Raw genomic sequence first — 25197 nt, forward strand, 5'->3', positions numbered from 1 at the left:
ACACAGATGTATTGTTTAATATGTTATGACACCTTTGTTGTAAAAGTGTGTGATTTACATTTCAATGGGAAATGAGTGACTTATCACCTAGAACAAAAAAAAAAAAAAAAAAAAATTCAAATTTAACAAATGAAGGTGTCTCAATCAGAAATTGTCAAAATCATTCTGTTTACAATATACAGTATCAAAAATTTTCAAGCAAATGAATTTGAAAAAGAAAATTGTGATCATGGTGTGTATGGGGAGAACCAAAAAGCAGCTTTTCATCCATCCACACTAAAGCGATGTATCAAATATTCAGGGAATGTAATGATATGGGATGCATGCGTGCAAGAGGTGTAGGCCACATGACAAATATTACAAACTTAAATTCCTCAGGATATCAAGAGTTGCTAGATTACTTCTTGATTCCTTTAATGAAAGCACACTGTTCAGATGAGAATGTTATTTTCCAACATGATGTACCAGCAAGCTTGGTTCACAGACAATATCAATTTTTCAGACTTAAATCCTATGGAGCAGCGATTCTTGACCACTGTGCCGTGGCACTTTAGTGTGCCGCCACTGCGAATACCCATACGTAAGTGATGTCAGACAAGTAGTGCAATCGGTTCTACCTTCCTAAGGTGCATTTGGAAATTGTAACTGGTATCGCCGGTACTTACCAAGGTTTTTAGAAAATGTGACCTAAATAACCACCTGCATTTAAAAATCACTGTTATGACGTCACCAGTTGTCCTGCGGTACTTACCGAAATGCCACCAAATTTTTAAATTATTAGAAGTGTATCTTGATGAAAAAAAGGTTGAGAATCACTGTTATAGAGATTGTATGGGGGATAATGAAACAAAGCTTCAACATTATCAGAGTTAAAAGAAAAATTGAAAATAATTTGTTCCAAGATTATATTGACGATTATCAGAAGTTAATTGATTCTATGCCACAAAGAATTTGTGATGTTATTAAAAACAAAGGTTATCCAACTAAGTATTAAATGAATTTTCAAATATCTTTTATAATATGTTAATACAATATGAATTATACTGAAATAACATACGCATTCCAATTTTTTGAAACAAATAATCTGTTCTAATTTTTGAATTTCTTAAAATGAATATTTAAGAACTGTTTAGCATTTTTGTATAGTTTGACTGTAATTAAAAAAAAAACAACAGGTTAATTAGATAAATCATATCTTCTAATAATTTGTTATGTAAAATTTTATAAATTAGAAAAAACTGGAATTGTGAGATTATGACAATTTTTTGACACAATTGTATTATTCAAACTGTAATTTTGAAAATTGAATCATGTATTGTAAGTATTAGTTACTGTCTCTTGTTGTTATTCTCTTGACAGCTAATTTACAATACTAAAGTTCTTTTAGCAATTGAATTTTAAATGAGTAGATTTATAATTATTTCTGAATAAAGTATGAGTTAGGCAGGTATAGCATTAGGAGGTAAAGCAAGATAAGCATCACATCTGATGTCTTAAATAAAATTGTAAAATTAATGGGTTTTTTTTTCATTTCTACATATTTAATTTTTAAGGGAGCTGAAATTATTTTTATACCTATTGTCTATATGCAGAAATATTAACTATTGAATAAGTGTTTTATCAATTTTGAATTGGTGACTACACTTAAATGAGGTTTCTGTCGTCACTGCATATAGTTTATGCCTGATGGAATTTCCCATAAGTTGCAATTTTAAATATTTTGGCAAATGGCATATTTTAAACTTTAAGAAAAGATAGCCTCATTGTGTCACTTCTGTAACAAATTTTAAAAAAAATCTTTTCATAGTGACCATATGACAGTTACTTCCTATTGGATGATAGACTATCTAACAAACCCATTAGCTTCAATCTCTACTTTCCCATAAAAAGCATTGTCATGCTTGACGGGAGAATTTCTAGTTAATAATTTAAAATTGTTATTAATTTGTATTTTACAGACTTCCAAGTCAAGTTTTAAAACAAGTAAACATCCAAACCATGCATTCTGGATTGTCATTCATCCAGAAACGAGAGATGGGCAAAGAGCTGTATATTTAGATTTAGCATATGTTATTTCTGTTGATTTTGTATCTTCATTCCCTGTTATATTAAAATCTCATGAATTAAATTCATTTGAAATAAGTGACAATTCATATTTGTTGTTATAAATGACGTCCATGTCTCAATTCCTCTGTGATTTATTTAATAAACAAATCAAAGCTAAAGACATGCATTTCAATTCATATCTTTAGCTTTATGATGGACCAAACTTAATATGCGCATTTGCTTTATACCAATTAAAGAAAGGTATAAACTAAACTAAACGTTGTTCTAAATCAAATTCATAAACTCCAGTCCTCATTGAATTTTTGAACACCACTTAAAGACCTGTGATTCAATTTCCAAGTTGTGACAATAAAAATTTGAAATTCTGTTCAAACTTTCAAGAAAAGAATTAATAATTTACAGACCTAATAAACACTGTAATTTATTGATTAGAATTTTCCTGTATTCAACTTTTTTGTATATATGTATATATATAGTTTGATGTATGCCTTTTTGATTCAGTTAATAATTTACAAAAATATTCTACAAATAAAACTAGTTTATTTACAATGAAATCATATAAATACATGCTAATGATTATTACAGTTTGTACTTGACTTCTCTACTTACTTTTTTTTATTGTTGGCTTTGATGCACTTATAAAACTGGAATTATAATAGATGGAAAGAGATCAAAATATCACTTACATTCAAAATAGCATTTTGATTAATGCCAACTGCTTTTGACTATATACAACCCATTTGGAAAGATTTTTTTTCCCCTATTTAATGCTCTGTGTGACAAATATCTAACATAGTTACACCGTATATACAGCTTATAAGAATACACTGTGTCATTAATCGTTCAAGCATAGAAACAGCAAGATTAAAATGGCTGTTAAGATAATGTTAAATGCTGTTTGGCTGGATTTATTTATTAGTATGCCTCTCTCGTCGAGATTTATTCTTCCAGACAGGAAGAAAGATTGATTATTGGGCATACCAACAGAGGAAGGATACAGTGCAATCACATCCTTCATGGCCTGTCTTGCTGCCTGACTGAAACTGCTGTCACCAGTTGTTAACAAATCAAAAATACAGGCATCAAAATAAAAGTCTGTTACATTAAACTCTCTACACATTTTGGCTGCCTGTTGGACGGTTATTGTGGCTTTACCGTTTTTTGTCACTATTGGAATCCACTGGTTAGGAAGAGAAAACAGACGACTGTAATCTATTCTTTCTTGTTTTGGACATCCTTTAGCACACAATTCAAAGGAATCACTTCTTCCATTCTGGATGGCAACTTCTTGAGGAATACGAATAGCAAAAGTAAGATAATGTCCTATCTGATGCAAAACTATTCGAGTAGATATATGTCTTATGTATATTTCCACATGACGTCCTGGTACTTCTTCTTTAATTCTGACATTTTTATCAGGCCCGCTGCTTTTTGTACCATCAACAAATACACCGGGCAGGAAGTCAGTCTGAGCTACAAATGTTTTCTCAGGAGAACAAGGAGAATGCTCTCTAATGATGATGGTTACCTAATAAAAAATAAATGAATATTAAGATTTTTATTGTAAGAGCTTGATTTTCATGTATTTTGTGATTTGATATTTATAATCATTTTTCACATTCACAAAAAATAATGAAACAGATAAAATGAGAATTAAAATAGTTCAATACTTATTGCAAACATGTTTATGGTAATTTGTGTTGTCAATTGTTAGTAACAGTAATGTGGTTTATCCTAGTTTCTCATATTATTATAGCAGGTACAATTGTATAAAACATTATTTATTATATGCACAAGATTTTCAAAAAGTCATGCAACCATGGGAAAACAGGTTAGTCATTCAATGCTTATTCTCTATTTCAGGTTACAATGGTTTTTACACTGGAAGAACATATCTTCATTTTGGGACAGTACATCCATAGTAATATACAGACAAGTATTAATAAAAACTGTTCTGAACAAATCCCTATAAAACATCTGTACAATAAATTCAAATTCATTGGCAGTGTTGACGACACAGAGATCTGGTAGAACAGGTGATTAGATTTCCAGGGATGCCTTAGTATCAAAGCAATTGTCTGATTACAGCAACATATCTGCCAGGAGTGCTGATAAAGCACTGAAATGCAAACTGCATCTGCACTTCTTCAAAATTAATGGTGTCAATGGATTGCAATCAAGAGATCCCTAGTAATGTTTAGCATATCACTGGTTTTTGGAATTGATAACACTAGACAGAGGAATTGGATAACTAATACTGGACAGACCAAGCTTGGTTCATCCTTGATGGGTATGTTATCTTTGCATATGACACATAGGAAATCTGTCCCATCAACAACTATTCATCACATTCTTTCATGAAATAACAAATAGTGAATATTACTTTAGACGATGCAACAGTTTGTGACCACTCTGATGAGAAATTACAGAACACATGTTCCAAGATTGTATGATATGCTAAAATATACTTATGGCCCTAGATCACCTGATTTGAATCTTCCTAATATTTTTGTTACTATGCATACAACAATGATTCTCATTCAATTGTCCAACTTCAGGCCAATATTCAACTCTTTGCAAATGACATATCTGTAGCAACCTTACAGAAAGTTTTCTGTAACATGATCAAATGCATTTAGTTCAGTGAAGATCAAGATAATGGTATTTTTCAGTAGCAAGGTTGAGGCCGAAGTTTTAAACCGCGAAAACGTATGTCGGACGTTCAGTGCCACTTTTCTGTAAGCCTAGAAGTTTGACAATGGTGTTTGGAAAGTCATGAAATCGTGCTCGACATTCCAAATGCCATTGTCAAACTTCTAGGCTTACAGGAAAGTGGTACTGAACGTCCGACATAAACGTTTTCGCATTTAAGACTTTGGCCTCAACCTCGCTATTATCTAATTTAGAAATAAACAATTGTGAGGTTGCCGACAGGGTGCCGACTATGTCAAGAGGGTCGAGCGGTCGCGAAGAGTCGTATGTGGGCGATCGGCACTGAGACAGACTCTACGGTTACAAGTAACCGTTTATTTGACACGAAAGAAGCTTACAAGATTTCCGCGATCTTGGAAGTTCTAGGTCGGCAGCAGCCTCTGGGTCTTCCTCTCCTTTCGAATATAGTCTCATTTTGAAGGAGTGTCCCTAGGTCGCGAATGGCCAGTTCCCTCGACGACTCCGTGACTCCAGGACGATGCGGTCGACTTCCGTTGATGGAAAGATGTCGATCCGAGGTCGGGAGACGGAGACGAAGATGGGCACCAGACACACACACAACAATAGATCCGTCACTTGGAACTTTCGGGAGAAGAAGCCCTCGCGTCCTTGAATTCTCAGGTTTTATCTGTTTTCCTCCGATTCCGCTTTCCGATTGGTCTCTTCTCGTCACCTGATGACAATTCGAAACCTTTCGGGGGCGCGGGAGAGGTCAAAATCGAAGTTTAATTCGATTCCCACTCGGAGATAGACGATCTACGTTTCCCCATTGTTCTATTGTTTAAAAGTTCGCGTCGTTTTCTTTAAGAAAAACTATTTCTGACTTCTATTTTTTTCCTCTAAAAAAAGAATTCTTTTTCCTAAAAATAAATGATTTTAACGCGAATTTCAGTGAGGTTCGGACCTATCCAGAGCCTCACACAATTACCCATACATTGCCTGAATTTTGAAGACCCTACATTATCCCAAGTTAGTTATCTAATATATTCTAATTCTTAGGTGATTTGGAAATTCTTAGAATCAGTAATTTGGGTTCACCATAACTTACTTTTTTTATCACTCACTATTGATTCAGGAACTGCTATCAGCTGTGACTATGATAGCAAGTTGCTTTGACAATTTGGTGAATAGAAAAAGGCTTGACATTTTTTTAAACTTGCTTACAAGCATCAAATTTTAAAATCTGATAACCCTTACTTCAGTGTAGTGTTTATGAACAGATTTTTAATTTTATTAGTTAGTGAAGAAAAAAAGAAAATGTCATGCTGCTTGACTGAAACTGCTGTCACCAAACTGCTGCAGTTGTTAACAAATCAAAAATGCAGTCATCAAAATAAGTCTGTTACATTAAACTCACTACACTTTTTGGCTGCCTATTGGATGGTTATTGTAGTTTTACTGTTCTTTTTCACTATTGGAATTCACTGGTTAGGTAGAGAAAAAAGACAACTGTAATCTATTCTTTCTTGTTTTGGACATCTTAACGAGAAGGCTAGCAATATAACTTTATTTGCAAGAAGGATAATATCCCTTCAAGACAATCTGAGTTATGAGAGTTATGAAAGTTGTGTGCACTTTCATGGTAAATGAATTACCACAGAAAACAGAAATTAAAAATACACAAAATTTTTCTACTTGAAAATGTATTTTCTAATCATATATTTTTTCAATCCAATAACCTTAATTTTCTAATATATTTCTCTTTTCCGAATTCACAACAATTTTTCAGAATATAATATCTGGAAATATGGAGTTTCTATTTTAATTTGATACCTAATGATATTACCGTATTAGCCCGAATATAACGCGACCCCGAATTTAACGCGACTCCGAAATTTTCATAAAGATATTTAGAAAAAAAAATAATACTCATAAAAGAATTCAAAGAAAGTAAAATTCAATCAGATAAGCATTTATTTAGGTAATTATAGCTAATAATACAGGTTAAATTTATTTCAATAAAATTAAGTAATGTAAAACAAAATTAATATTACGTAAGTAACAACAAAAAACGGAAATGTTTATTCAGAATCAGAACTGTTTTCAGAATGAGAACTCATTGATGTCACATCGGTATCATCAGTATTTTCATTCTTGCTTTCAGTCTCCCACAAAATGCCATCTTCCGTCCCATTTAAATCATCGGAAATGCAGCATTTCTTGAAACTTTTAACTATCGATTCAGGTTCGATCTTCTGCCAGGCAGTGGCAATCCATTCTCCTAAAAGAGAGACTGAGGGTTTTTTTATTTTTCCTGAAGGTGTCAATGGATGATTGCCCGATAATAGCCAATTGTTGTATTCTTTTCGAAAATTCTCTTTAAATGGTTTATTAACCACCACATCCAAGACTTGAAACTAAGAAGTCATACCACCCGGTATTATTACAAGATCGGAATCCAATGCCTCAATTTTTTCCTTAACATTTGTCGTAAGGTGGCCTCGAAATGCATCAAGGACTAGCATGGAGCGGGAGTTTCTCAGAGAACCTGGCCGTTTCCCCCATATCACATTCAACCAGTCTAATACCAACTCCTCTGTCATCTAACCTTTTTCTTGGACTCGAAAAACAATTCCTGGACACAGCTTTTCTTTGGGCATTGTTTTACGTTTCAATATAACGTAAGGTCGAAGCTTTTGTCCATCAGAAGTAACAGCAAGCATAACAGTAATTCTGGAGTTTTCATAACCAGCTGACTTCAATAAGACCGTTTTTTCACTTTTCTTACTTACCGCAAGGTTGGAAGGCATGTCAAAATAGACTGGTGTTTGGTCTGCATTTCCCATATTTCCAAGACTGTAATTGTGCTTTTTGCGTAATGATATAACATGGCGCTGATAAGCCAACAATTTTTCATTAAAGTCGTCAGGAAGTTTTTGCGCGAGAGTTGTCCGCCATCATAGTGATAAACCGTTCCTTTTTATCATTCTTCTACACCAACCCATACTTGCCTTAAAGTCCTTTCTAGGAATGTTTAAATTAGCAGCCTCTTCTAACGCTTTAAATCTTATGACTTCACGGGATATTGGGCATCCTTCATTTCGCTTTTCTATTACGAATTTTAACACTCGCTGCTCAACTTCATTAAACCTTCCTTTTTTAGGTCCACTAAAAGATTTTCTTGAAGAATTTGCATTCTTATATTTCCTTAAATCTTTTCTCCATAGGCGGATGTTTACACAATCTTCCTTACACACCGGTGATTCAATCAAAAAATACACTTACGTAAAACCAGATAACCGGAGTGATTAGTATTCGGGTCGCAAACGTTTTCGTAGCCTCTTCTAGGCTCTTCTTCAGGCTTAGTAGTAATAAATTCGAATATATTCCTTTTTGAAAGAAACGAGTTTCGAATTCCGTCACGTGAAAACGTTCCAACATATTTTTTAAACGAAACGATCGCCATTCTGTGTAGCGCGCATGCGCTTCGAAGCGGCGAAGATGTTAATGTTTACAAATTATCTTCCAGCAGGAACTGCCACGCTGCTGAAAGGGCCAACTCGTCTTTAAAATTGATGCATGTGGTGTTACATCCTGCTCTGTATATTTCCATAGCTTCCAATAATTTGAGATGTTCTGGGTGGTTAGTGGTGAGGATAATGCGAGCTGCGGTAAAGTCCGCCGTGACTTCTTGATCGGTGGCATATGTTGAGAGAGCTGTTGTGAGCCTTTTGTGTGCTATGTCCGCCTTATGTTCTTTAATCCTTATCCCCATTGTACGTTTGGTGGAGCCAATGTAGACCATATCTCTGTCAAATCTGTGGTCTCTGAGGAGGATGGTGTATATTCCCGGTAGTCTGATTGGGTTCGGAGGATCTTTTCCGTTACGGAGTATTTGGAAAATGGTCTGGCATCTTCTGTAGGCTATACGGACTTGACATTTTTTGGATATCGTAGCATATATCGATTTTAATCGTGGGTTAAAAGTGATAAGGATCCCTTCAGTATTGTTTTCTTGAATATTTAAGCGCCTTTCTGTCTGATTGTTACTCTGTTTCTGGCTCTTTCTGTACTTTCTACATAGTCCCCTTATCAGGTTGGTGTATCCGTGTTCTACCGCTATTTCGTTTATACGTTTGATCTCCTGATTTAGTGCCTGGTGAGAGGAGGCAAGGTAAAGGCGTAAAGGCCCTCCTAACCAATGCTCTAAAGGCTGCTATTTTATACTGAAATGGGTCACATGACCCTATCGGAATATACATGGAGGTAGTATCAGTTTTGCGATACACCGAAGTGTGTATGTTTGGCCCTTCCAAAGCGATATCTATATCTAAGAAATGGATTTTAGAGTTACTATGCTGCTCCACCTCAATTACCAGACCGTACAGATTTTTGTTCATCGCTTTAATAAATTGATCTATATTCGGTTCCGTCTTCCACAGGATGATGACGTCATCAATGTATCGTTTATAGAGCAGTATGTCGAGTAGGAAGGTAGGAAGAGTGATGTTTTCCAAACGTCTGACCACCATTTCGCACAGATCCCCCGACACCGGGCTCCCCATAGGAACACCCTTATTTTGCATGTAAATAATCCCATTGAATTGAAAAACCGAGCTATAACAAATCAAGTGTGCCAGCTCCAGAACCTCTCGGTGTAGTGATGTATCGTTGACCTTAGAGAACAGGAAGTTTCTTAGTGCGCAGAAGCACGGAGGTAGCTCAATGGAGGGATATAATGATCTGAAGTCCAATACTGTAGCGTAGACTGGGGAGGAGAGAGTTTTAAGCTGTTGTATCAGTTCAATGGAGTTGGATATGGTAAACTCGTAATCCTCTAGGTGCATGGTGAGCAAGTTGTGTGTGGCTTTCTCTAATATTCGAGTTGGGGCCCTGGCCTTGTCTACTACCGGTCTTAGCTTCTGCTCCTGTTTGTGTGTCTTAGCAAAGGCGAACAATTTAGGAGCGTCGGGGGGCATCCACGATAATATTCTTTAAATCGATATATGCTACGATATCCAAAAAATGTCAAGTCCGTATAGCCTACAGAAGATGCCAGACCATTTTCCAAATACTCCGTAACGGAAAAGATCCTCCGAACCCAATCAGACTACCGGGAATATACACCATCCTCCTCAGAGACCACAGATTTGACAGAGATATGGTCTACATTGGCTCCACCAAACGTACAATGGGGATAAGGATTAAAGAACATAAGGCGGACATAGCACACAAAAGGCTCACAACAGCTCTCTCAACATATGCCACCGATCAAGAAGTCACGGCGGACTTTACCGCAGCTCGCATTATCCTCACCACTAACCACCCGGAACATCTCAAATTATTGGAAGCTATGGAAATATACAGAGCAGGATGTAACACCACATGCATCAATTTTAAAGACGAGTTGGCCCTTTCAGCAGCGTGGCAGTTCCTGCTGGAAGATAATTTGTAAACATTAACATCTTCGCCGCTTCGAAGCGCATGCGCGCTACACAGAACGGCGATCGTTTCGTTTAAAAAATATGTTGGAACGTTTTCACGTGACGGAATTCGAAACTCGTTTCTTTCAAAAAGGAATATATTCGAATTTATTACTACTAAGCCTGAAGAAGAGCCTAGAAGAGGCTACGAAAACGTTTGCGACCCGAATACTAATCACTCCGGTTATCTGGTTTTACGTAAGTGTATTTTTTGGCGGATGTTTACTTCTGGAACTCCATATTTCCTCGAAACTCTCAAGTTGTTCGTTCTTTCTGCCTCGTTTGCAACCATAATTTTAAAATTCATATCGTAGGTTCTCCTGGTACCTTTATTTATTTGACTCTTTGATGAGCCTTTTTTCTCAACACTACCTTTATTACTCACACTCATTTTCTATGGACAATAAAGAAAATAGTAAAGTAACCGTCGCTAGTCACTAGAGCAAAAAACAAATGAAACGAAACAGTTGCGTGAGACGTTAACGAGTGGAGACATAGCCTTACTATAGTAGCGCTATGCAAACAAAAGTGCAGGCCTACTAACTAGATCACATGGTTGTTTTGAAGTGGTCGGTCGAGCTAGGAATTGGTCGGACGTTCAGTCGCGTTTCAACCTCTGTAGGAAAATGTCCTTGTTTATATTACATTCCATTACTTAAAACCCGAATTTAGCGCGAGTCGATTTTTTAACGGAAAATAAATGGTCGAAAAATATCGCGTTATATTCGGGCTAATACGGTAATACTTGCTTTATTTTTTAAATGCAAAATTTTTTAACAGTTGATTATTTAAGAGTTAATATTTCAGATTAAACATTTTCAGCATAGAACATAGTTTAAAATATGGATAAGTTCCCTAAAGATAGCTACATGTTATATTTATAATTTAGTGCCTGTAATATAATTTACTGATAATTGTAAAACACTATGGTAAAAACATCATAACAAATATAATTCATATTTGTTGTTTAATTATTATGCTTAATAATCTAAACATTTTTGTATTACAGTACTTTGAAACATTTACAATAAAAGTGCAGGTCTTCCAGGATTACAGTTCTCAAACTAAAATAATTAGTCTATTCTCTTTACAAATCTCTTAATTCACCAATAATGCTGGCAAACTATATTTCTTACAGTTAATACATCTCTAACTTTGCTCTAACAGCTTGCCAATAGTTAACTGTAGAATCAGTGTAGTCTTTCTACTGACCATAATGCTCTTGCAAGTATAAAAATTCAAGGAACATTTGTCAGTTATGAAGTGTCAGATTTATTAAATAGACTTTAAATCTCTTCTGTTCCTATACAACCTTAATAAGAATATAATACCCTTCATTTATCTATAGCTTTCTTCCATCTCATCACAAACTTCCCAATTTGTTGAAGAAAAGCTTTGAATGTCAGTCTTTAAATGTAGTTTTATTTGGAAATCTGATATGGAATACAAATGCCTTCTTGAGACTCTGAAAACACTTGCAAGAAATTGGCATACTAGTGTATCTCATAAAAGCATTTCAAAATCACTGTTGTTTTGGTAATGTTTACATGCTAAAATTATTATTGATATGAGATATTTTTGAGGTTGACATCTTCAGATTAAAATTTTGCAAACCATTGACAACAGTTTGCATTCAACTCTTTATGAAAATCATAAAATGAAATGCCTATACACCACCTAGTCTGCATATGTATAGTGAAAATCGTTTAATTGGAAGGTGCACTGAGAAATGGACATTTCATAGTTGACAACCCAATATAAGGAGCAGTACTCTATAAATAAATCAGGATTAAATTCTAAATTTAAACCTGAACAAATTTGTCAGGAAATTTTTAAAATAGTTGCAATTTGTAAATTTTAAATAAAAAAAAAACATTTATAGATTATTAAGAAATGATAAGAAGAAGGAGAATTGGAATTCTTTGATGGGGGTTTATTCCATACCTTTAAAAGTCCACCGCTTTGACTCTGACCTAGTTTATGTAGGGGCAACTATGCAGCAATTAAAACAAAGGCTCAAAGAGCACAGATACTCCATTAATAAGAGCATGGATAGTACTGTATTTGCATCATTCGCTAAACAGCAAGAGGTCAATGTCTATTGGGATCAAGCATCCATCATCAGAACTGCAACCAACAGACATACCGTGAGGCATCTCGAGAGGCTAGAGATATACAAGGCACATATGAGAACAGGTTGCATTAATCATAGGGATGAAGACACATTGTCCACTGCATGGAAATCTTTTTACAATAATGTTTTAATACCATGTGGTCATCCTGTATTTTTCCTTATTTTCTTATGTTATTTTTATTTTACTTTTATTGTTTATAAGTAATCCTCATGCGCATTTTTCTTTATTTTTGTATTTATTCTACACATGTGCAATTCCTGTTTGATTTTTCACATGTATCCCATACGTTCTATTTTTAATGTTCTTTTTAATTCGTTCGTTACATTAAAAATCTCTCAGCGAACATTAAGGTGTTTGATTAAGTTTTTTAAGTTCTTTTTAATATTTGATTAACTGATAAAGACCGTTAAAAACAGTTGAAAACGTTTTTATGTTATTAAATATTTATTGCTAGATAGATAAAGGTGGGATTTATTTTAGTCATTTAAAAAAACAAAGTGGATTTGAAATGAAAAGTAGCACGATCCCTCATCAGTTGCAATTTGTTAGAAGTGGTACCATAGAGAATTTTAAAACAAATTGCTGTTTGCTTCATTTCAAATTGCTTATTGAACCACACTGGTAATTTCAAGTGCAATACATTTGAAATTACCAGTGTGGTTCAATAGAACGGTTTTAGCACTAATTATTTTAAATTCCTAGACAAAGAATAATTCTTGCTTACAAATTTCTAGCACTCAAAAACAAAACTATGTTATGTATCTAAAATGATTAAAATATGGAAAATTAAAATAAAATTAACTATAATAAACAAAAATTCTGGATTGACCATTCAAAATTGAAAGAAAAAGACATTTTGAAGCTTCAAACTCCAATAATGAATTATAGAGCAAACAAGGCATTAATCATTATAAATAAAAAACTCACATAAGGTTAGTAAGTTATTTATAATAATGAATTAATTACAAAATACAGTAGACCCCCCCTATAACACAGTAGATATGTTCCGTGTTATATGAATCCGTGTTGTATGAGTCACTTAAATACATGAGCCAATCACAGCCTGGCACATGTGCAGTTTAGGAGCTACGGCTGTTTGAAAGGTTTTCTTCCATAAAATTAATCAATTCTAGACTAATTTGACTCAACATTTCCAAAACACATATAATTTTTTGGGAATAATCCATATAAACTATGCTATAAACAAAAAATTGTAGGATTACTTACCAAGTGCGCACCGTTCGACGATGCCATTGCTTAAGCTTGTATTCGTCGTGGAGTGGCTCATCAAACGGTGGGTGCGTGTTTCCTGATCAGTGAATTTTTTGCAGAAAAGTAACTTAACTTTGGCAACATCATTAACAAAAATATAATTTTTATGGCCGTTGAATAATAAATGTTTTTAGTAGGTCAAGTGCTCGTTTAGCACGTTCACAGTGTTACAAGGCATATGTGACTCGTATGAACATGTCTAGTTAGGGCTACAGACATAATTGCTTGTTTTTCTGTGGGGTAGCACATATGTTTTGATAACATTATTCTACAAACATCATAATCGATATATCGATATTATTTTATTATACACAATAAAATATATTAATTTAATAGTACAAAGCATGGGTGACTCGTGCCGCTCTGTATTAAAATAGACTAAGAGTCACCTGTGACTCTTAACGCCCAGCAGCTACCTAAGTGTTTATCTACTGATGCCATGAACGTGTTAAACTCAATGGTTTGTACAATATCCGCTATTGGTCAAGATTCGACCAATCCTGTCGTGACATGAGTCGGCAATGACATTTTACCATGTTATACAAGCTCTTTTAGTGTGTTATATGAATACGATTGCAATTTTTTCGCAGTGTTATAGGGGGTCTACTGTATTTTCATCTGTTATCAATATTGTTAATAATTGATCTTCCAAGTACATAAATTTAATAACTAAGACAAATAAAAATAAACAGTAAATTTAGAGAAATTTAGCAGTTTAAATTTTTTTTCACTCACTCTTTCAAACATTTCAACTGAAAATAAGTTGTATTATATACAACTTATTTTCAGTTGAAATGTTGAAACCAAAAGGGAATTCAAACGGAGAAATAACTAAATTCATGTATTATATAATTTATATACATCATGATATTAAAAAGAATTTTAAAATGCTTTCCAGTTAATTAAAATCTTAACTATTATAATATATTACCTTGCTTGTTGCAGTAGCAGCACCATCTTTAACAACAGCACTATTTGTTACTTGAACAGCAAGATAGGAATTATCAATAAGAGGCCATGCTCCTAATACTCTACATGTCTGAAATTCATTGTGAAATGTCCTAAGATGTGGATCTCCAAATAGTCCACAGTGATTATAAACAATGTTGTTTTGGAAACGTCCTTTATATGTACACTGAGTAGCAAAAGTAGGTCTTGGTTTAACTCGGCCATTATAAAATGGAGGATATTCGGGTCGTCCATGAGCAATAATATAAGAACAATTAAAATCGTTACTCCACTGCATCACTAAAGATAAAATAGAGTGATATTCCAGGTTACCACGGCAACTACGTGCCGTGGCCCTGATGCACTCCGAATAGCTTCTCAGTACTGTGCAATACTGGTAACTTGGACCACGAGTTATATGTTCTGAAGCAGTAGCTCTAGCATACTCTCTAGAACACACTTCCACTTGGCATGAAGATGAAACTGAAACAAAAATTATAAAATTAAAATCAGAATGTAATTCTAAATGAATACAGTAATATTCATGAAATTAACAGATTACAATTTACTATAAGTGCACTATCATCTATTAATTCACTTATCTACAGTCTCAAACTCTCATATTCATTAACATATTAGTCAAATTATAACTCTGTAAATCAAACATCAAGAGTAGTGTTTATCTTAACCAATTCCATCATGAATGTTTTATATTTTGTATAAAAAGTTAAGAAGAAAAATTTTTTTTAAATATAAAAAATTTCAGAGTTAAAGCACTCAATCTTTACAAACTTTGAGGACAAAACATTACAGTTAATGTAGTGGTGTATATTTATTACATGATATAACATTGTGTAAGAATAATGTATAACATCTGTAATGAGATTATATTATTTAGATTTTCACTTAACATAAAAATTTTTTAGAAAATATCCATAATCAATTAAAATATAAGTCAGAGAAATGTTTCAGAATAAAGTTGTGCTTTCTGCAGAAGAAAAATGGATGAAAATTTTCAACTTTGCTAAGAAAATTCTGATGCATAACTTGAAAGTTTTGTAAAATTTGTGACCAATAAAAATAGAAAGATTCAAAATGTTCTACATTTATATTTTATGGCAAAGAAAAGATTTAACTCAGGGATGTCCAACCTTTTTGTTTCTCTGGGACACATTGAAAGAAGTCATGCAGTTTTGGGCCACAAATATCTTGTATATACTTGTGACCCAATCCTTAAATATACAAGTATATTTAAGGATTAACATGTCTAGATTATAATAATAAGTATTAAAACTTTATCAGGAAAAAAGATATTTAAAAAATTACTTCTACAGACACTTTCAATTTTTACTAAGAAAGAGATAAATTCATTTATTATAAAGGAGACAAACAAAAATTTATTTGAAAAACACAAATATTTGTTTTATTTGGGTCTCTAATTAATAAAAAACGACAAAACACCATTTTAAAGTGCATTTTTATTTGACTAATATATTTATAAATAATATGTAGCCCAAAAAGTAGCCAATGTGCCAAATGATATTTTTTACGTCAAACTAAAAAAATGGGTAGCCAAATTTGGTGCAAAGTAGCCAAATCTTGCAATGCTGAAAGGATTACCAAATAAAGCTAGAGTTGGAACTCAAAGGATTATAGATCCAAATGCAAGGACAAAAGATAGAGAAGTGAGGAAGGTTAGAAAATTAAGGGTCAATATTTGCATAACAGAAGGTCTATTTAACCTTTCTCACTAATTTTTGTCTTTTGGCCTTTTTCTCCATTCCCCAAATTTGGGTCTATAATCCTTTGAGCCACAACTCCAGCTTTATTTAGTATTCCTTCCTCATTCACACATTTTCAAGTATTTGAAAACATTTCCTTTCCACTAAAAATTAAATATGTATAAAAGTTTACAACTTTGTGAAACTTCTTTTTGAGTTTATGCCATTGAAATGAATAAATAAAAATAAAATTTAAGAATTTGTTGGTTTGTTTACACATTCATTGGGCCGCATTGGAACTTGCCTTGGGCCACATGCAACTTGGACACCTCTGATTAAACTAATCAAAGTTGTTATGTTTTGATTTAAAATTGCAGTCCTTTTTGAAAATTTAAAAAGAAACATTATCTGTTCAGGTAATAGTTAAATATCATATAATTTTAACTTCAACTTAATTGTCATAATTTACAATTCACTATAGAGCTGGACAATAAGTCTGTGCAGTTTTTGTTGATAGAGAGTGGTAAGCATTATAAAAAACAACAAATTTATGAGCTTTCAAAATTTAAACAGAACAGTTTGAAATTGACATTTCAACATTATATTTTTTTAAAAAAGCATTAAGGTTTGTTGTGTTTTGTGTTTGATGTCAGTTGAAAGATGGATAAGCAAATGAGCATTTTTGGTATGTTATGCTTTTTTATTTTAACAAAAACAGAAAACATGGTGCAATTCTATGCACAGTAAACTAGAACTTTTCTATAATAAGTTTCAGACACCTTTCTCTCTTTTCTAGCAATTTATTTAATTAAATAAAAGAACTAACATTTTCAGCTATTTTAAATGGCCTTCTTCAAGTTAAAATAGCCAAAAACATTAGTTCTTTGATTTAATTAAAGAAATTGCTAGAAAAGAGAGAAAGGTGTCCAAAACTTATTACAAACATGGTGCAAATCTGTAAAAAGATGTATGTTGTGAGGATGCCTTGAAAGAACATATGTGCTAGAAGTGTTTGTGAGATTTCATTCTGGAAATTTTTCTATGCAAGACACACCATGCTTGGGCCATCCATGAGATCTTCATTTTATTGGTATCACTATCAATACCAATTCATAACTACATGACATGGGAGACTGCAGGCATTCTCCAAATATCAAAATTGAGTGTGGAAAATCACCTGCGTAAACTTAGCTATGTTTAGCAAGCTAAATGTTTGGGTTCTGCACAAATTGACTGAGAAATCTATAAAGCATTTCCATCAGTGATTCACTATGAAAACATGAGGAAGCAATTCATTTCTGAAGCAGATGATAACAGATGACAAAAAATAGATCATGTACAACAATGTTGAGTGCAAACTATTATGGAAGCTGTATGAAGAATCATTACAAACCACTTCAAAGGCTTCACCCAAACAAGATCATGTTCTTAATTTGGTGGGACTGGAAGAGTGTTGTGTTCTGTGAGCTACTTCCGAAGAACGGAACAACCAGAGCAATAAATTTGGCATAGACCTGATCCTTAGGGTATATTACTGAGCTCAGTTTATCATATGTGGTAGTGTCCAACAACTGTGAGTATTAATACACTACCAAGCAGAGCATACAAACCGATACAAGCAAATGTACAAGTCCTAAGTAAAGTAACTGCATTTAGTATGCAGCAACCACCAGATGATACTTCTACATGCACATGCAGGAAGCAGCTACAAAGCAAGTTTGATCATCACTTCCATTGCTATGCTTTCAAAGAATACAAATGGTGAAATACAATGAACTGACATTTCTTACAAATATTGTGTCTTTTGCCTGTAAGAAATTTTTGTAATACAATACAGAAAACTGTTTTCCACGGTAAGCATTTGATGAAGCAATGGTTCTGCTGCAATTTTATAAACAACAAATGTCCATTCCAGATAGTGGTCAACTGGCCAACTGGTCACTGGCCAACCAAAGTTGGCCAGTGACCTTTCAAAGAACAAATATTGTATTTTTGATACTGAACTCTGTCACACAACACAAAAGTATTTATTAGAAGACTATAGCAATTGCAGGAAATTTCTCAGAAATGGAATAGAAAGGTTAAACAGTGTTCATTACTTTTCAAATATACAAAGATCATTTTTAAAAAAATCAGAAATTAATTTTCAAATTTAGGTTTTGATTTTATGAAATCAAATTATAACTTGATTTCATATCATCAAAACCCAATCAAAATATTTTAAAGGAAATATGAAGATAGTATATTTTTGTAATCAGTTTTATCAGTTCATTATTGGTTTGATCCTGATGACAGTTGCCCAGCCAGCTGAAAACACTGATAAAATATTTCTGCTGAAAGAGCCTAGAATTGCATTCATTTATTCAATATAGTAGTCTTTATTAAAGAATTTTTGAATAAAACTAAATGCCATGAAATATAGACTCATATCAAAATTTTATAAAAAGTTTATTAAAAATATTGCAAATAAAATTAACAATACCAAGAGTATATTTTGTGTTTATAGATAATATTAACTATCATTTTCCAATATCTAAAATTATCAACACTGCTAATTAGTGCATTTCTAAATAATGTTGACTAAGAGAAATATTTATCAACAATTAGATAACAATTTCATTATAAATGTAGTTAATCTTTTGGATATGACTAATTGGAATAACAACAGAATTAAGAGCTATCAAATATGTAAAATATAGGCTATAACTAATTTAAAATTTATCGTTAAATAAAAAACATTATCAAAAACAATTATTATTGCACTACAATATTAAACAGTTCCTGCAATATTATATTAAACAGAATACTTTCAAAATTTATAATGAAAATTTTAAATGAATTGCATTTTTATTATTAGCTAAAGTGAATGACAGCATAAAAATATCTATAAATTGCTTAAATCAACTGAAGATAAAATATAACATTTGATAGTGATTCGTTCATTTAAATTCTATAATTAATTTAATTTTTATTATTTATTGAAAATATAAATTTAATGCTGATACTGCACATATTCTACTTATGAAAGACATTTAATTATTAAACATAAGTTTTTAAGTTAAAGTGATGATTAATGATTAAAGTTTTGATAAATAATTAAAAAATTTTAATACCTGAACTATCAGATTAGTCCCTTTCCAAAGCGACCAAACCAGCTTTAATATTATTTTTACAAATGTGATGTTTTTGACTTTTTGTAAAATAACATAAAAACCAAAATTGCAAATTTTTCCTTTTTGTTTTTGTTATTGTGAAATGTTAGATGGTATTATATATAAAACTACCAAATAAATCAATTTGGCCAGCAATCACTAATGTTTTAGTTAATGGTAATAATAAATCCACATTTTCCAGAGAAAACTCCAAAGACTTTACAACTCAAAAATTAAAAAACTTTTGAACTGTAGAGAGTGTCACCAAAAATGATGAGTTTTATGGCATAGCAATGATGCATATGAAAATTCTGCTGTAAATAGCAGAATTTTTGTAAAAGTATTAGTTAATACAAATAAGAATTTGCACATATATGTACCAATAGTGACATTTCTATTTGTAGTTAAATTTTTTAATTGAGTAGCTAATATTTTTTTAAATATTAGCTACTCAGTGGCTACTTTTGAGTTAGTGCTATTGTAATATTTTGCAATGGCACCTTGGAAAAAGGATCATATTCTTTATTAGCAGATGGAACTGATGCTATTATCAAGTGTTGCTAGTAAAGAATGCTCCTTATTGCCACGAATTGATTCTAGTATTAAGTTATTAAAAGTCAAGTTTCCAGGACTATGATTTTAGTATAAAAAAATCAGTAATTAGCAAACACAATAGGAAGTTAGAAGTAGATAATGTGTGATCTATACTTTGGGGATCTATTTTCATTCAATGAAACTGTCTCAGGACAGATTTTGAGATTGTGAAATATATTAAATTTAATATTAAGTCAATCCAACTGAAAAATGATAAATTTGCTTTACATTCTCAGATGCTGAAAAATATACTTGTCAGAAGGAAATGTATTTCCTTCTGACAAGTATATTTTTCAGTCTATAACCTTATACTTTCTGGAAATATGCTAATGGAAACACAGTATACAAATAAAAAAGCAAATGACTTGGAATACAATTATGGTATTTCATAACAGTATGAAATATGGAGTAGAAGTCTTAGATAAAACAGTGAGAAACTTCTTTGTAAAAGCAAATTCATAAGTGTCACTTTATATATAAGTAGTGACAGTTCATACAAATAATACATTATATATTTTCTGATATTTTCAGATTTCTAAACATTTTTTCATTTTAGTCATTTTAAACAACAAGTTAATACATATAATAAATATAAAAGAAAATTTATATGGATTATATGTATTATAAAATTAAGTGTAAAAACATAAAAGTGTTAATTTCAGAAAGTTTATATTTTCAAGTTAATTCTAATTAAAATCTAATGATGATATAAATGTATTTTCATAGAAAAAAAGATTTTTTAAAATTAGTTTTATAAAATGTTTGTGGAATAAAAAGAATTAATATTTAAATTAATTGTTTAATTAATTAATTGAATCATAGAGTCCTGGAAACTTGACTTAGTTTGGTTACAGAAACTTAATAAATTTTTTTTCCTGAATTAAGAATATGAATACACAAATGCCTTAAAAACCAACAGGAATAATATAATAAATGAATTAATATAATAGGATATGTTTAAATTTTTAACTTACTTATCAGCAAAATTTAATAAATTTATATTTATTTGCCCAAAATGACTGATAACATAGATTCTTCGAGCAGCAAGGATCAATTTGAGTATTTTTTAAGAAAACGGTTTGCGATTACAATTCTAGAAAATGTATATATACATATAATTTTGAATTTGTATTTAGCAATTTATTCTTTTTATCAAGTTTGGTTACAGAAAACATTTTAAATCCATAATAGTGAAAATGGTCTTGAAAATATAATCAGTATAAATTAGTCATGGGCAACCCACAGCCCTAGGTCTTTGGCAGTGTAATTTTATTTTCCTGTTTTCTGCTTGTGCCATTATACATGTAGCGCTGCTTGTACTTAATTACTTACGATATGCAAAGCAAGACTACATACAAAAAACTTAAATTTATTACATATACAATATATGGCGCGATCGTACAAGTTGGACATAGAATGGAAAACACGCGTGTACACAGCGAGGTCCGAATCAAAAGTGAGGTCACAAGCCGAGAAAGGTCGAAGGTCAGGTTGCCAGTTTGTTGGGTTCAGTGTTCCACCTGGTGGCGACCTTTGGAATTACGACCAAAGCTATCGCCACAATACAATATTAATTAAGCTAATATTTATCATGAAAAACATTAAAACTATACTTGACCAGTAAAAAGATGAGATTAAACTATTACTATTAGTTTGCATATTATTAGCATATATTTAATTTAGTATCTAGTATATTTATGGTTATACAGTATGTTAGTACTTAACAGGCTTAAAGCCTGCAACTCTAAGAAAAAAATGTATGCGGCCTGCCAAAGGCCTACGAAGTTCCCTTGAGGTCCACATACAGAAAGATTGCTCATCATTGGTGTAAGTTATAAGGTTTTCAAAATTTTTATGAAAATGTTAAAAAGTATCTTAAACTTCTACAAATAGAAATATCTTCTCACAAACTATATACAGTGCTTTAATTTTTTACAGCATTGAAACTTTTTCCATGTGTTAATGCTATAAAAATTTTTATTAAATGAAAGTGTAATATTACAATTTCCTGTTTTAATTTCCTTACGTAATATACAAGAATTATACTATTTTTTTATTTATATAATTAATAGTGATTTTTATTAAATTCTTTCATTTTATAACATAAAAATTGAAACAATTCATTAAGTAGAAAGAATATTTAACATATAAGTAATAATTTAACAACTGGTTAACAATATAAATTAATAAAACACTGCAATAACCTAATATACCAGCAACAAAACATTCCCATTTTGTTTATAATTCGGAAGATATGTTTATTAATTTATAAAGTAATAATATCTACTTATTATGTAAACCACAATTATTGAGATACTATTATAAAACTGTATACATTGTTTTTATTAAGATGTTAAATATTAATTTTATGCATTACTTGAGAAATATTAATTTAGATATAATCAAGATTTAAGAATAAAGAATATAATCATAAGAAATTTGGAAAAGCACAAACAAACATTAATAATGAAATGATGAATCATTAGTGAGATCCTGTTTTAATGGAGTATTATACTAAAATACACTCAATTTGTTTTTATATAATAGATGAATTCACAAAAAATTCATGTAAAAAAAACACTGCCCATTTGAAAAATGGAAGCTTGGTTCCATATCTTAAAAACCAACAAGAATAATATAATAGATGAATTAATATAATAGGATATGTTTAAATGTTTAACTTACTTATCAGCAAAATTTAATAAATTTATATTTATTTGCCCAAATTTTATTTTTTATTTGACTTTTCAAACTAAACAACAAAGTTCGTCTTACTTTTGACACTAAGTGGGATACAAAAGCTATTCCAAAGAAAAGAAATTCTATATTGATACTCAATTTCTTTCAAATATGGAATAGATTATTTTGAGTCAAACTTCAAAAATACTGTAAATATTTTCTGACTGCTTCAGTCAAAATGAAAAACAGATTGTAACTACAAACGTTCAAATACGCAATAATGCAATATAAAAACTACCAAATATTAAAAATTTATTTATTTGAGCTTGTGTAGCAGCCTTAAATGCAAATTCTTAAAAAAATTTTTATTAGAATTGTTTGATTGCCAAAAAATAAAATATTTAATACTAAAGCACAATTAATTTCTATGAGGTAACTGTCAATTTTATTTTTTATTTGAAAAAACTTAATAATTTTTTTTTCCGAATTAAAAATATGAATACACGAATGCCTATGACTCATGCACCTATTAATCCATCAATAGTTACATATCAAACGGAGAATGAAATTCAGATCAATAATCATAATTAAAATATAAATAAGTAATATAAGTTAATTTATTTACTTTAGTAAATTAATTAGACCAGATAAAATTACAAAAAATTATTGTTTTTAGTTAATTTAATCAAACAATAAACAATATTAAAGGCTAATATTAAATTTAATAAATATTCATTTTTAAAAACTAATAAATATTTGTCAAATAAGAAAGTTATATTTTTTGCTCCTAAAGATAAATTAAAAATAATATTTCTATTAAGCATATTAAGTAATAGAGGTTTGAAAGTGATGTTACATTTCAAACAGATGTAAAAAATAATATTTATAAACAGTAAGACAAAACATGTTATTTTATTTGTTATTTATACTACATAATCTACTTTATTTACATATTTGCAGAGTAAAATTTAAAAAAAAAATAACAAGAAGAAACATTAAATATTTTTTTTAAAGATTTTTACTAATCTGTCATGTATATATAATATTATATTGTTAACCAATTGAGCAAATTTAATTGGATAAAATAACACAAGAAAATAATAACAATGTGTTAACACTTTTTTAAATGTAAATTTCAAAATTACACGCACGTGTAATACGAATTAATCAATTTCTAATGGTTAAATCTCAGTTTACTTCATTAAAATATTTTATTAATATAAATATACATATAAAATTAACTTTAATTTTATTAATGCATTTACTTTAAATAAATTATTCGGTATTATAATCGCAGATGTTATACCCGAAATTAGTGTATTAGGAATAAGAGGACGGAATAATTAAGTTATTAAAACAAATATATAAATATATATTTAAAACATTTATAAAAGTCTTGTCCATTGGAGTTTCTCATTATCTTAACGCACGTGTAGAATAATAAAAACAATTGGAAATTGAAAGATTTCAAATATTTGCATAATGTAATAATAAGATTGCACGAGCGTAATCGTTGAATAAACATAACATTAGTAACAAAGCACGGATCGACTACATTTAATTTCGTTATCTGCGGATAAATCAGACTTGTTTATCAACTTACCTGTCGATAAAGAGAACGTCAAACGGAAAAAGACGACAACGAAAAAATTGATGCCGTCGATTCGAGTTCCCATCACAGCCCATTGAAAGGGGCTGCGAATTGATAGATTCTCTTAAAGCGTAATTCGAACATCGAGTATTAAAAATGAGATTATCAATCGAACGGTAAAAATTTCAGATAATCGCCACGGCCTCCCAACATGGCGACGGGTGGAGTTTTGACCCTGACTGTTTCCCTCCCTAAAGGGTGACCCAGGTGGCGTCTCTCATTGGCTGCTCGGCTTCACCTTGGGGATGCTTCCATCAACAATCGGGCACGAAACAAGTTCGAGAATGGATTATGTGTCAATAAGACTACGCTTCTTTCTTCTCCTTCTTCTTTTGTCACCCAACAATCCGTCTTAAAACTTTGTTTACCGCAAAGTTTCTCGTTAGAAATGTTTTTCGCGCATTTCGCTCTACAAGAAATTAAATAATAATAATAAAAAAACGAGTCTCTATTATAAAAACACGCAGTTTTTATTGGTAATGATAGCAGTACTGTATTAACATTTAAAATTGTTTGCTTCGTCTTTTGCTATCGATGCGCCATCTGTTGATAAAAAATACTACAAAACAATTGTTCTTTTTTTTTTTAAATTATTAACCGAGAAAACCTGCAGAATAAATTAAATTCTGCTCATTTTTAAACTTATAAACGCACATTAATAAATACCCGACTCTAATAATACCTACATGCATATATTATATAACAATTTTGTACTGAAATTTTGGTATATAATTTTAGTATATAAGAACATATTTATTTATATTAAATGATACTTTTAAAAAGATTTAAAAGACAACTTCCATCTAAATAGAATGTATTCGACTTCTTTTATATTGTGATTTG

At 31.3% G+C, this 25197-nt stretch overlaps 1 protein-coding gene across 1 annotated transcript; it reads right to left on the minus strand.

Moving 5' to 3' along the window:
* Positions 1–2587: 2587 nt before the first annotated feature.
* LOC136972394 (repulsive guidance molecule A-like) lies at positions 2588–24746 on the minus strand. Its single transcript, XM_067266981.1, has 3 exons — positions 24307–24746; positions 14541–15040; positions 2588–3595 (listed from the first exon to the last, which is right to left on the minus strand). The coding sequence occupies exons 1-3, from the start codon at positions 24377–24379 to the stop codon at positions 2903–2905; spliced, it is 1266 nt and encodes a 421-aa protein (XP_067123082.1). The 5' UTR covers positions 24380–24746; the 3' UTR covers positions 2588–2902.
* Between the last annotated feature and the right edge of the window lie 451 nt (positions 24747–25197).

This window comes from Centruroides vittatus, unplaced genomic scaffold, assembly GCF_030686945.1.
Source record: "Centruroides vittatus isolate TY-2023 unplaced genomic scaffold, ASM3068694v2 contig_1057, whole genome shotgun sequence".
Classification (NCBI taxonomy): Eukaryota; Metazoa; Arthropoda; class Arachnida; order Scorpiones; family Buthidae; genus Centruroides; species Centruroides vittatus.